The sequence below is a fragment of the Belonocnema kinseyi genome, chromosome 4 (genome assembly GCF_010883055.1).
Source record: "Belonocnema kinseyi isolate 2016_QV_RU_SX_M_011 chromosome 4, B_treatae_v1, whole genome shotgun sequence".
Taxonomy (NCBI): Eukaryota; Metazoa; Arthropoda; class Insecta; order Hymenoptera; family Cynipidae; genus Belonocnema; species Belonocnema kinseyi.
This window is the reverse complement of record NC_046660.1, coordinates 63,386,297-63,400,373: the sequence shown is the minus strand read 5'-3', so window position 1 is coordinate 63,400,373 and position 14,077 is coordinate 63,386,297. Positions and strand designations below refer to the sequence as shown.

The window sequence follows — 14,077 nt, the reverse complement described above, 5'->3', positions numbered from 1 at the left end:
GAAAGAGGGAGCTCTTCTTAATATTTTGACACCAAAATCATGTCGATACACCTTACCGACTGCGAGTAAAGCCACCCACGCTCTAACTTGACAGACTGTAATTAAACTTTTAACCAAGTAGTTATCATTATAAACAAAAATATTAATGCACAACGAAAACTGTAATTATTGAGTTTTCAACTAAAAACAATAAATTTTCAGTTTAAAAAAAAGTTAATTTTCAATCAAACAAAAAAAAACACAAATTTTTAAGGAGTTTTAAAAAGATTAAAAATTATCATGCAAATTTTAGTAAAGTTTTCTTAAAATCTTCTAGAATCTTTTTTGAAATTTTTGTTTAAATCTTTGAAAAACTTCTTAAATATTCTCTTAAAATAATTTTTCAAAATGATAAATTATTTTCAATTTTCCTATGAATCTTAAGAAAATGTTTCTATTCTTTCGAAGCCTTTCACAATTCTTGAAAAGAATCTAATTTTTTGTTTAAAATCTGCGAAAATCTACATTTTGTTTTATAGTAGGTTATCATTTCAAGTTTTACATCAAGTTTGAATCTTTTCAAAACCTCTACATATCTCTTAAAATTACTCAAATTTCGCCTACGAATAATAAATGTTTAATTGTTATTTATACATCATAATTGTAAATAAATTTTCTAAAATTGGCAGGATTTTCTGAAAATTGTAGAAAAAAATTCAATTCATTTTGACAGATATTTAGAAGTTCTGAAAAAATTTCCTAAATAATTTTAAATTTAAAACAAATTTCAAGCAACTTATAGACTTTTTATGATTTTGAAATAAAATTTTGACTTTTCGATTTAAAAAAATTAACTTTCAACCAAAACCAGTAGGAATTTCTTGAGTTTGTTGAAAGTAAGGAAATGAAAAATTACTTTAAAAAATCGGAAAAGAGAAGAATAGTGGAAAGAGTGTAAATATTGATATTAAAATATAATTTACTTACAAGCTCCGTCTAAGTCGTAATTAGACAGATCGTGGCTAATCGTTCGTGAGAATTCCAGAATGTTGCACCACTGATCTTTATTGATCACTTTGTACTTGGACTGATCGAGAAATTGTGCGAACTGCGAAAACAGGGGCCAATGCTTCCCCAGTAGTAATTGTAACATTACTCTTGCCGTCTCCATATCCATACTTCGCTGATCCTTATCCTGAAAAAATAGTTTTAAATTCTTCCAAATTTACCTCAGACATATATACACATACATTTGAGTGAATAATTAAAAAGTTGAAATCATTCGCTTCTTAATTGAATGGAAAAAAGTATTTCAAATTAACATTAAACGTTTTTCAGGGTGGCCGTTTTAATCGACGAAATAAATTCCCGGTTCGCAAACATTTTTCACGGTCTATCAAATTTAAAAAATGTAACACTAAAGTTTAAAAAATTTCCACTTGAGGCAATAAAAACTGAGCTGAAAATGAAAGCACTTAAAGTGGAACTGTTGAAATTTTGAACTTTTAAAATTGAAATTTAAAAGTTTTTAATTAAAAAATTTTGTATTCCAATGTTCAATAGATTTACGCGTATAAAATTGAAGGTACTAACATTTTTCAATATAAAAAACTACAAATCCACGTTTTCATTTTCAATGCTCTAAATTAAAAAATCAATCAATGAACTTTAAAATTATATAATTTTAAGGAATTTCAAGCTAGAAAAATTAAATACTGAAAAATTGGAAAATTTTTAACTAAACACTTCTTAAATTAGAAATTAAATTATTTTCTTTTTAAATAGTTTAAACGTCCTTGAAAAAGCTTCAAAACTTTATTTCAAAATCTTAAAAAATCTAAAAGTTCTTTTAAATTTGTTTTAAATTAAAAATTATTTTTGAAATTTTTTGAGAACTTCTAAATATCTGTCAAAATGTATTGGATTTTTTTCTACAATTTTTAGAAAATCCTGCATATTTTAGAAAATTTCTTTACAATTTTGATATATAAATAACAATTGACAATTTTCAAGAATTGTGAAAGGCTTCAAAATAATAAAACCATTTTCTTAAGATTCATAGGAAAATTAAAACTCATTTTTCAAAATGAAAAATTATTTTAAGAGAATATTTTAAAAGTTTTTCAAAGATTTAAACAAAATTTTCAAAAAAGATTCTAGAAGATTTTAAGAAAACTTTACTAAAATTTGCATTATAATTTTTAATTTTTTTAAAACTCCTAAATATCTCTTAAAATTACTCAAATTTTTTCTACAAATGTTTATTTGTAAATTATACATCAAAATTAAAAAATTTCAATTACAAATAAGGCATTTTTCAAATACAACAATTAAAATTGCAACGCTCAAAGTTTAAAGGCTCTTCGAAATTTTAACGATTCCAGGTTTTCTATGTCAAACAATTCAGTTGAAGATTCTTAACTTTTAAATATTCGGTTTCAATTTAATTGTCTTGAATAAAAATTGCAATATTGCTAAATATTCAATCATTAGTATTTTTTTTAATTAAAAATTTCAAATTGAATGGGTTTAAAATACAATATTTTAGACTGAAACAATATTTTAAATTTAATAAAATCCTTTAATTAAGAATATATTATTATGAAGTTATTTTTAAGTAGAAAATAGCTTATAAGCATCCTTGGAAAGCTTCAAAATTTTATTTCAAAATCTTGAAAAATCTAGAAGCTGTTTTAAATTAATTTTAAATTTAAAATTATTTTTGAAATTTTTTCGGAACTTCTAATTAACTGTCAAAAATAATTGAATTTTATCTACAATTTTCAGAAAATCCTGTAAATTTTAGAAAATTTCTTAACAATTTGGATGTGTAAATAACAATTAAACATAAACTTGCAGTCACACGTTCACATTTGTTTAATGACGAAGACTTTCAAATTGAAACCGTTCAAGTTTTAACGTTGAAATCTGAAAATTCTTAAATTTTGAACTGATTTAAAATCGTTTTGTCAAATCGTTTTTATTCACTTTTTATTACTTAAAGCACAGATGAATTACAAAAATTTATTTATTTATTAAATAACAATATTTTTTATCCAAAAGTTCAACATCAAAGGCTTTTATTTTTCATTTGTTCGAGTCTTTAAGAAAGCATTTTAAAAAAAATTTTTAATTAAAAATGTAAGCTTAAAAATAAAAATTTTTAATGGAAAATTTTTAATGTAAACAAATTTTGAATTACGCATTGTAAGCTAAATAATAGCATGATTGAAAAACATAATAATCCAACTAATTATTTAAAAACTGTTGAAATCGAACGTGGACAGATTTTTCTTCTACAAATTTGTAAAATTCCCGGTTTCCCGGTCCAGCGGCCATCCTGTTTTTTTTCTATTCATGGTAAATACAATAAGTGTGAAAATAATTATTTGAAAGATAAAAAACAAAACGCTATTGTTTTATAATTATAATTTTTTTGTGTTTAATGACAATTATTTCTATGAAATTCTTGGATATTAAAAAATTTGAGAATCCAAAAAGATTTGGACAAAACATTCTCAAATGCCTCAATTCAATTTATAAAAACCAAAATAAAAATAAAATATATAAATAAATTAAAAATTTGTCTTTCTCTAGATTTTTTTTTAATTTGATTTACAGAAACAATTTAATAAACTAGAGAAAACTTTGTTGTACAAATTTTATAGTTAAATTCTTGTTTTTTTTTTAAATTTCCAAGGACTTTTAGTCAATTCTAAGAGTTGGACCCTGAAGAATTTAAATTTTGATTTACTCTGGATTTAATTTCTTAAATTGTAATTTCATTATTATTATTTTCTACGAGAATACAATTAATTAAACAAATAATTATAAGAATAGAAATCTTCTTTTATTAATTTTTTCGTGCCCTTATTTTGTATGTAATATTAATTTGTCTTGAAGAAATTTTGACTTGAAATCTAAGATTTCAAGTCAAAATTAATCCCCTTTTAACCCGAATAGATTAACTTTCAACAAAAAAGTTCATTTTCAAACAAGAAAGATTAATTTTGTATCAAAAAAAGAATTTTTTTGGACAAAATTCCTAAAATTTCAAAAAAAAAATGTAAAAGATTTTAAAGACAAATTTAGCAACTTTAAAGGTTAACACAATTTTATTTTAAAAAATCCTAGTAAGTTTAAGATATAAAAGGAAATTGAGAAACGATTCTAAAATAATTAAATTTTTTTAATTTTCTTTAAAATTTAGACGCTTGAAGACTGAAAAAAGAAGCTATTTATGAATTTTTATAGTTTTTAAAGGAAAAAAAAAAAAAGATTTTCTATAAATTCCTGGGAAAATTTTAAATTATTTTTTATTTATAAACATTAATTTTAAGCTAATATTACAAACGATTTCAAAAGAGTTAAAAAATTTCAAGAATTGTCAAAAAAGTATCTGAAAAATTTTAAGGCAATTTTTCTATACATTTGCAGAAAATGTTCTTTTTTTTATGAATTTGAAGAGAATATTTAAAAAGATTTCAAACTAGTATAAAAAATTTGCAACATTTCTCAAAAAGTATTTAAAACATTTTAAGGCAATTGTTTTTTTTTTTAATGTTAAGAGAAAGTCGATAAATTTTAGAATATATAGAAGGTCAAGAAGTTTTGAAAACATTAACAAAACAATTTTATATTTAAAGATTTCAAACAATTTTGCAAAAAATTATATTTTTATAAGGGTTTGCAAAATTTCAAAAAAGTCGAAGCTGACAAAAAAGAATCTAGAAGATTTTAATGAAATTTTGTAGTTCAAAAAAAAAAAATTACGAAAAAATCAAATCAATTTAAAAAATATTTTTAAATTTTAGAAGTTTTAGAGATAAAAAATATGTTAAACTTGAAGAGATTTCCGAAAATTTATTAAATATTTTTTATTTTTCAGAAAATATTCCTTCAAACACAAGCGCATAACATTCCATAAAAGATTGTCAACTTTTTTACTTTTACCCATTTGCAGGCCTTGGGCTCACTACAGATTTTGTTGAAAATTTCACTGTTTTCTTGAAAACTCGTATTTTTTGTTAAGAAAATCAACAATTTGACTAATTTATTTTTAATTAAAAACTATTTTTATTGAAATATCATCTATTACAACTATTACCACTTTCTTAAAAGTTCCTTTTTTGGTTGAAGATACATAATTGCAGTTGAAATTTTTGTTTTTGGGTAAAAAATTAATTTTTTTAATCGAAAATTTTAATAATTTGTTCAAAATTCGCCAACTATCAATAAAACAGTATTTAATATAAAAATTTTCGATTTTCAAATGAAATTTATGCAACAGAAGAAAAGAATTTTAAAACCAAAAAGACGAATTTCCTACAAATAAAGATTTTTCACTGAAAAAAATAAATAAAAGTTTATCTAAACTACCAAACCTTCAAACCAGAAGACAAATTTGCTTTAAAATAATTGGATTTTCATACCAAAAATATGACTTTTCAGCAATAAATTAATTTTTCCACGAAATTGATGTATTTTTACCGAACAAAAATAAAATTTCAAACTAAACAATTATTTTTTTAACAAAAAAGGCGATTTTTCAACTAAAAATATCAACCTTAATAAAATGGAAAAGTTACGTTTTCTGTTAAAAAATTAATTTTAAACAAACAAAAAAATTAGTTGAATAATCAAGCAAGGAATAATGATTTTTAACTAAAAAGTCGAATTTACATTAAAAAAATGAAATTTCTTCTATAAAAGATAAAGTTTTAAATCAAACAGATAATTTTTCAAAAAAAAAAAAGAGTTGAATTTTTTGTTAAAAAAGATTTGAGTTGACTTTGCACGATCAAAATATGAATTTTTAAACAAGAAATAATTTTCTACTAAAAAAATAGGATTTTTAATCCAAATAGATGAATTTTTAACCAAAATGGATGAGATTTAAACAAAATTGTTTTGAATTCTCTACCAAATAATTGCATTTTTATCAAAAAAATGTGAAATTTGTCTTAAAGAAGAAGAATTTTTGTTTACTCTGTAGGATCAAAAATTGAATTTGTGTAACAAAGAATAAGTTTCTACGAAATAAATTGAATCATCAATCCAAAAAGACGAATTTCTTCAACTAAAAAGGATGAATTTTTAACAAAATATTTTTCCAATTCTACTTAAAAGATAAATCTTTAAAAAATACTGGAATTTTCAACAAAATAATTGAATTTTTAACATAATAGTTGAATATTCAACCTAAAAAAAAAAATTTCCAACGAAAACGTGTCATAGTTAAAACAAAAAGACGAATTGAACCTTCAAATGAGCAGACAAATTTTCTTTACAAAAATTCAATTTTCAAACAAAAAATATGACTTCAAAAAACAAAAAAATTTCCACCGAACTGATGCATTTTTACGCAAAAAAAGGGAATTGCAAACTAAAAAAGTATTTTCAACAAAAAAAGCGAATTTTTACTAAAAAATATCAATCTTAAAAAAATGGAAAAGTTACATTTTCTGTGAAAAAATAAATTCTAAAACAAACAAAAAAGAAGTATTTTCCAATAAATAGTTAAATTTTTAACCAGGTATAAGCCTTCAATAAAAAAAATGTCACAGTGAGTTTAATGTTGACCCAAGTAGTTTAATTTTCAATTAAAAAAGATTAATTTCCAACAAAAGAATTAAATTTTCAACCAACAAAATGGATTTTCAACTTAAAATATAAATCTTTGACAAAAAAAGTGATTACTTAACAAAGCGATTTGACCAAATGTTTTAAAAAAATTAGTTGAATTATCAAGCAACGAAAGGAGACGATTTTTATCCAAAAAGTTGCATTTTCATTTTAAAAAATTTAATTTCTTCTATAACAGATAAAGTTTTAAATCAAAGAGATAAATTTTCAAACAAAATAGTCGAATTTTCTGTTGAAAAAGATTTTAGTATATTTTTCACGATTACCAAAAAAGTTGAGTTTTCATCCAAAAAAAAATCCAGTTAACTCAGTAACATCTAAAATTGAATTTTTGTAACAAAAAAAAAAGGTTTCAACGAAAAAAAAATGAATTTTCAATCCAAAAAGACGAATTTTTTGAACCAAAAAGGATGAATTTATAACGAAATAGTTCAATTCTCTACCATATAGTTGCATTTTTATCAAAAAAAGATTAAATTTTGTACTGCAAAAGGATGAATTTGTTATAAAAAAGAACACATTTTTTTTTATAAGTTGAACTTTCATCCAGAAAAGATTTCAGTACATTTTTCAACACCAAAATAAGAATTTTAAACATAAAGTTAATTTTCCATGAAACTTGCATTTTTACGCAAAAAAAAGGGAATTTTAAACCAAAAAAATTATTTTTTACAACAAAAGACGCGAAATTTTAACTAAAAAATATAAATGAATTATAAACAAAAAAAAAGTATTTTCCACTAAACTGTTAAATTTTAAACCAGACATAACCCTTCAATAAAAAAATTTCACAATTTAGTTTAACTTTGACCCAAGTAGTTCAATTTTCAATTAAAAAAGATAAATTATCAAAAAACAGTTGAATTTTTTGTTAAAAAAGATTTTAGTCGAGTTTTCACGATCAAACTATGATTTTTTTTAAAGAAATAATTTTCTACCAAAAAAATTGAATTTTCAATCCAAAAAGACGAATTTTTAACCAAAAAGGATGACTTATTCACTTTATCTTAAAGCAGAAGAATTTTTTATTACAAAAAATTTGAGTTTGCATTAAAAAAATACAGTTAACTCAGTAACATCAAAAATTGAATTTTTATAACAAAAAAATAAGTTTCTACGAAAATAATTGAATTTTTAATCCAAAAAGACGAATTTTTTCAACCAAAAAGGATGAATTTTTAACAAAATAGTTAAATTCTCTACCAAATAGTTTCATTTTTATCCAAAAAATATCAATTTGGTACTAAAACAGATGAATTTGTGATAAAAAACAATTTGTTTTTTATAAGTGGAACTTTCACCCAGAAAATATTTCAGTTGATTTTTCAACAGCAAAATATAAATTTTAAACAAAAAGTAAATTTTCTACGAAATAGTTCAGTTTTGAAGTAAATATTATAACAGCTTAATTTATAATCAAACAGTTGCATTTTTATAAAAAAAAAGATTTAATTTCTGCTCAGGAAGGTAACAGGGTGGCCGTTTTAATCAAAGAAAAAAATTCCTGATCATTTACCGGTTTTTTGCGGTTCGCAAATATTTGTCGCGGTCAATGAAATTGAAAAAATCAAAGTCTATTCGAAAAATTTTTCAATTTAAAGTAATAAACAACAAATTAAAGCATTCAAAGCGGAACTCTTGAATTTTAAACTTTTTAAATTGAATTTAAAAATTTTTTCAATTCAAAAATTATCTATTCAAATGATAAATAATTTAGAAGTATAAAATGAAAGGTACTAACTCTTTTCAATTGAACAATTTAAAATGAAATATAGATAAACTGCAAAACTTAGAACTTTTATAAATTATAGAGTTCAAAGATTCAGATTAGATTCCAAAAATATAAATCCACTTTAACATTTTTAATATTCTAAATTAAAGAATCAAGTAATGAACTTTAAATTAATCTTTTTAATTATTTCAAATATTTTAAGCTAGACACATTACAAATTCGAAAATAATTCTTTTCCAATTAACAATTCTTAAATTAGAAGCTAAACTATTTTCATATAAAATTAAAATTAAATTAATTTAAGTTAAAATCATTTTTGAAATTTGTTCCGTATCTTTTAAATATATATTAAAATGAATTGAATTTTTCCTACAACTTTTAGAAAATCCTGCAAATTTAGAAAAAAAATCTTTAAAATTTTAATTTATAAATAATAATAGAAAACTTATTATTTGTGGAAAAAATAGAGTAATTTTGAGAGATATTTAAGTTTTAATTTGGCTATTCATACCGAAATTTTGGTGCAAATACCCACAACCGGATTTAAAACCAAATGTCGATTTTTGCAGCTTTCAAATAAAAAATTTAGAATCTTTTTAAGAATTGTAAGAAGCTTTAGAAGAATAATAACATATTCTTAAGATTTTTAGTAAAATTCGAAATGATTTTTCATTTTGAAAAATTATTGTAACAGAAAATTTAAAAAGATTTTAAGAAATTTCAAAAATGATCAAAAAAGAACGTGGAAGATTTTAAGGATTTTTTTTTTAATTTGCAAGATTTTTCAAAAATTGTACGAAAAATTTTAAAATATACTTAGAAGTTCGGAAAAAAATGTTAACACACTTCGTTCAAATTAATTGAAATCATTTCAAGTTTTTAATTAATTTTGAATCTTTTCAAAACTTCTAAATATCTCTTAAAAATACTCAAAGTTTTTCTACAAATAATAAGCGTTCCATTGTTATTTATGCGACAAAATGTAACAATTTTACTTACAAATTAAACATTTCTTAAATAGAAGAATTAAAGTTGGAACGTTAAAAGTTTAAAAGCTCTTCGAAATTCTATAGATTCAAATCTATCTTAGCACAAAAATTAAGTTTAAAATTGCTTACTTATGAATATTTAGTTTGAATTGACTTGTCTTAAATGAACAGTAAAATATTGTTAAATACTAAATATTGATTCTTTCTATAAATTAAAAAAACTCAAATTAAATGGTTTAGAAATTGAATAATTTATACTTAAACAAACTTTTAATTTAATAAAAGCCTTCAATTTATAAAACTTCAACCACACGATTACATTTTTAATGGCTAAAAAAATTAATAAAAATAATATATTAATATATTTGTTAATTGAATTTGATAGATGTCTGCATTTATAATAAAATAATCATCTTTTTCCTCGTTTTATAATTACGATATAAATAAAATAAACATACCCTAGCGAAATCGTAAGCGTATCTGTAAATCCCCTTAAACGTGTGAGGATCATTGAGTATGTTCCTCAGGGTTTCGAGTTTGTGTTGTACTTTGTTTATTGAGTCGCAATGCAATTCTGATAGGCCTTTCAGCCACTCGTTCATTGTAAAGAAGCCCATTTGCCGCGCATTCATTTTGTACGCTAAAACGAGCATCACCACATTTTCCGGCTCCACGCCAATGTCTTCACAAAACTTTTCCATTCCCTCGGGACCAAGTGTGTCTGGGTCATCGGGAGTCGTGTACTCGCGAAACCACGCGATGCACTTTTTCTGTGAAAATGCCGTACTCGAAACATCTTCTGTTTTCGTATACCGTCTGGCACTGCAAACACAACAACATATTCTATAATTAATACTAATCTGAAACTATCTTCACTAAATTCTATCTAAACAAATAGGCATTCAACAAATAATAACAAATATTTTTAAAAAATTATATATAAAAAATTTAAATTAAATAGGTAACATTCTGGAAAATTTTAAAATCATTTACATTTTATTTTAAAGTATTAAGTTTAAGCTTTGAAGATTTTAAAATATGTCAAAAAAGAATCGGCAACATTTTTAAACAATTGTTTTTAATTATTGCAGATATTTTTATAAAACTTTGATTTATTGCAAGCGATATTCCAAAGTTTTACAAGTTTTATAAAGATTCAAAAATAATTTAAATCTTACATTGATTTTTAATTGGTTCTTTAAATTTTAGTGAGAATTTAACATTATTTTTAATTTTGATTAATTAATTTTTTTAATATTTAAAAATATTTTAAGACATTTCAAATGATATACTGAAATTTTGAAAAAAAAAAAATTTTTAGATAAATCAAATAATTTTTAAAAATATTTAAAAGCTTTCGAAATTTGAAAAAACATATATTAAAAGTGATTTTTTATCTTCAAAAATTAACATTTCCAAAGTTTTAAAAAGATATAAAAAGGTTTAAAAAATTTATTCATATCAAAAAAAGATATTTCAAAAGTTTCAAGAGAATAAAAGTTTGTAAACAGGTAGTCAGAAAAATTTCAAATAATTTTTAACTTTACAAAACTGATATTAACTTGTTTAAGAAGATTTAATAACTTTCCAAAATGTTCAAAAAGGAATCTGGAATATTTTCAAGATAATTTGTTGTTTTTGCAGAATTTTTTTTTATTTTACGAGAAATTCGAATAATTTTAAAATATATTTAAAAGTTTGAAAAAATCAAAAATAAATTAAAATAAAAAAAAAATGAAACTTAAAATAAATGGTAGATTAAAATAAAATAGGCACCGACATAAAAATAATTACCGGTGTCGACAATCAAATTTTTGGGTAAATTTCAAATGATTTAGATTTTTTTCTATTTTATTATCTAATATTAATTTGAAGATTTCAAAATATGTCGAAAAAGAATCTGTAAAATTTTAAAATAATTTTTGTAATTATTGCAGGATTGAAAAAAATATTTTCAAAAACGTTGAATTATTGTAAAAGATATTCCAAGGTTTTAGGATTTTTAAAAAGATGAAAAAATCATTTACACTTTAAATTGACTCTTTATTATTTCTTAAGATTTTAGTGAAAATTTAAATCGATTGTTAATTTTGATCATTCAATTTTAAGAAAATATTTTTAATCATTTCAAATGATTTACTGATTTAGTTTTAGAAAAAATTCAAATAATTTATAAAAATATTTAAACTTTTCAAAAAATTTCAAAAGTAATTTGAAAGTCGAAAAAGTATATATTAACAAATTAAAAAATGTAGATTTTTTAACATTTGCAACAAAAAACTTAAAAGGTTTTTCAGAAATTTCAAAAGTTTCAGAAGAACATAAATTTTTAAAAATATAGTCGGGAAAATTTCAAATAATTTTTAATATTACAAAACAGATTTTAAATTGTTTAGGAAGATTTAAAAACCTTTCAAAAGATTTTCAAAATTGTCAAAAGGAATCTAGAATATTCTCAAGGTCATTTTTTGTTTTTGCAGGATTTTTTCATGTTTTAGGAGAAATTAGAATAATTTAAAAATATAATGAAGGTTTGAAAAAATCAAAAATAAATTAAAATTAAAAAAAAATGAAACTTTAAATAAATGGTAGATTAAAATAAAATAGGCACCGACAAAAAACTAATTACCGGTGCCGATAATAAAATTTCTGGGAAAATTTCAAATGATATAGATTTTCTTCTCTGTTTTACTATTAAATATGAATTTTAAGCTTTGAAGATTTCAATATATGTCGAAAAAGAATCTGCAACATTTTAAAATAATTTATTTAATTATTGCAGGATTAAAAAAATATTTTTAAAAACCTTGAATTATTGAAAAAGATATTCCAAGGTTTTAGAACTTTTAAAAAGAGAAAATTATTTAAACTTTAAATTGATTTTTTATTGTTTCTTAAGATTTTAGTAAAAATTTTAAATGATTTTTAAATTTGATCAATTAATTTTAAGAACATATTTTTAAAAATTTTAAATGATTAACTAAAATTTCAAAAACAAAATTTCAGATAAAATTCGTGTCATTTTAAAAAATATTTAGAAGTTTTTCAAAAATTTTTAAACTAATTTGAAATTCGAAAAAATATATATTAAAAATGACTTTTTATCTTGAAAAATTAATTTAAAGAGAATATTCCACAGGATTTTGAAACATTACAAAAAATTTCTGAAGTTTACAAAAAATACAAAATGGTATTAAAAAATCAAATGGTTCCAACGAATTTGAAAAATGTAGATTTTTAAATATTTGAAGCTTTTTCAGAAATTCCAAACGTTTCAAGACAATAAAAATTTTGTTAAGAGATTTTTATGAAAATTTTTATATTTTACAAAACTTATTTTAAGACTATTTAAAAAGATTTTAAAACCCTTCCAGAAGATTTCCAAAACTGTCAAAAATGAATCTGATTTTTTTTTTAATTTTAGGATAAATTGTAATTTAAAAATCTATATCATTTCTGTCAAAATTCAAAAAATGATTTAGATTTCATTCTCGGTTTTATTTTTAAATGTTTGTTTTAAGCTTTCGAGATTTCGAAGGACGTCGAAAAAGTATCTGCAACGTTTTTAAATAATTTTTTTAAATTATTGCAAGATTTTCAGAAATAATTTTAAAACCCTTGGATTATTGCAAAAAATATTTCAAAGTTTTAGCAGCTTTCAAAAGATTAAAAAATTATTTCAAATTCAAAGTGATTTCGGATCGTTTCTGAAGATTTTAGTGTAAATTTGAATTAATTTTTTATTTTGATCTTTTAATTTTAAGAAAATAATTCAAAATATTATTTAAATTTCAAATGATTACTAAAATTTTGAAAACAAAATTTTAGAAAAAATGTAAATCATTTAAAACTTCCAAAAATTTCAAAGATAATTTGAAATTCGAAAAAGTATATATTAAAAGTGATTTTTTATCTTCAAAATTAATTTGAAGAGAATATTCAACAATAACTTGAAACATTACAAAATATTTCAAATGTTTTAAAAGGATATAAAATTATTTTTAAAATTTTTAAGGTTTCAATAAATTTAAGAAAAATGTAGATTTTGAATATCCACAACAAAAAACTTAGAATTTTTTTTAGAAATTTCAAACATTTCAAGAGAATAACATTTTTTTAAAAAGATTTTTATATAAATTGTAAATTTTTATATTTTACAAAACTTATTTTAATACTATTTAAAAAGATTTTAAAAAATTCCAAAAGATTTTCAAACTGGAACTTAAAAGATCTTAAGATTTCGAAATAAAATTTTAAAGTTTATTCAAAATTATAAAATATGAATCCGGAATATACAAATATATTTTTTGGATGAATTCAAGCTTTTTTTATTTAAGATTAGAATTATTTTTTACGTTTAATTATCAATTACTATATTTTTCGTTGAGAAAATTGAATTTAATTGGTTCAAAGTTTAACTATTTAGTCGAAAACTCACTTGTTTGGTTAAATTCTTATCATTTTAGTCCAAAACTCATCTCTTTGGTTACGTTTTGGTTACGTTATGTTAGTGTTTCTCGTCTAAAATAGTTGTTAAAAAAATGCAACGGTTTGGTCGTATATTTATTGCACAAAATATTAATTCTGGGGTCAAGATATCAATTTTCATTAATTATCAAAAATGTTGTCCTTTTATATATTTTTTAATTATTTTTGATAATTGATACCAGATCTCTATGAAATGTCACAGACATTTTTGATAATAATTTTATATTTTAATTTACAAATTTTA

The 14,077-nt window shown here is 21.4% G+C and overlaps 1 protein-coding gene across 3 annotated transcripts in view; it reads right to left on the bottom strand.

The window, feature by feature from the left end:
* Positions 1 to 14,077, bottom strand: part of LOC117171727 (DCN1-like protein 4) — a 39,856-nt gene that overhangs the window by 10,099 nt on the left and 15,680 nt on the right. For all 3 annotated transcript variants that reach the window (XM_033359289.1, XM_033359290.1, XM_033359291.1), the window contains 2 exons: positions 9,804 to 10,167; positions 967 to 1,174 (listed from right to left, as the gene is read on the bottom strand). In XM_033359289.1, coding sequence (XP_033215180.1) covers positions 967 to 1,174; positions 9,804 to 10,167 — 572 coding nt within the window. The remainder of the gene's footprint in view (positions 1 to 966; positions 1,175 to 9,803; positions 10,168 to 14,077) is intronic.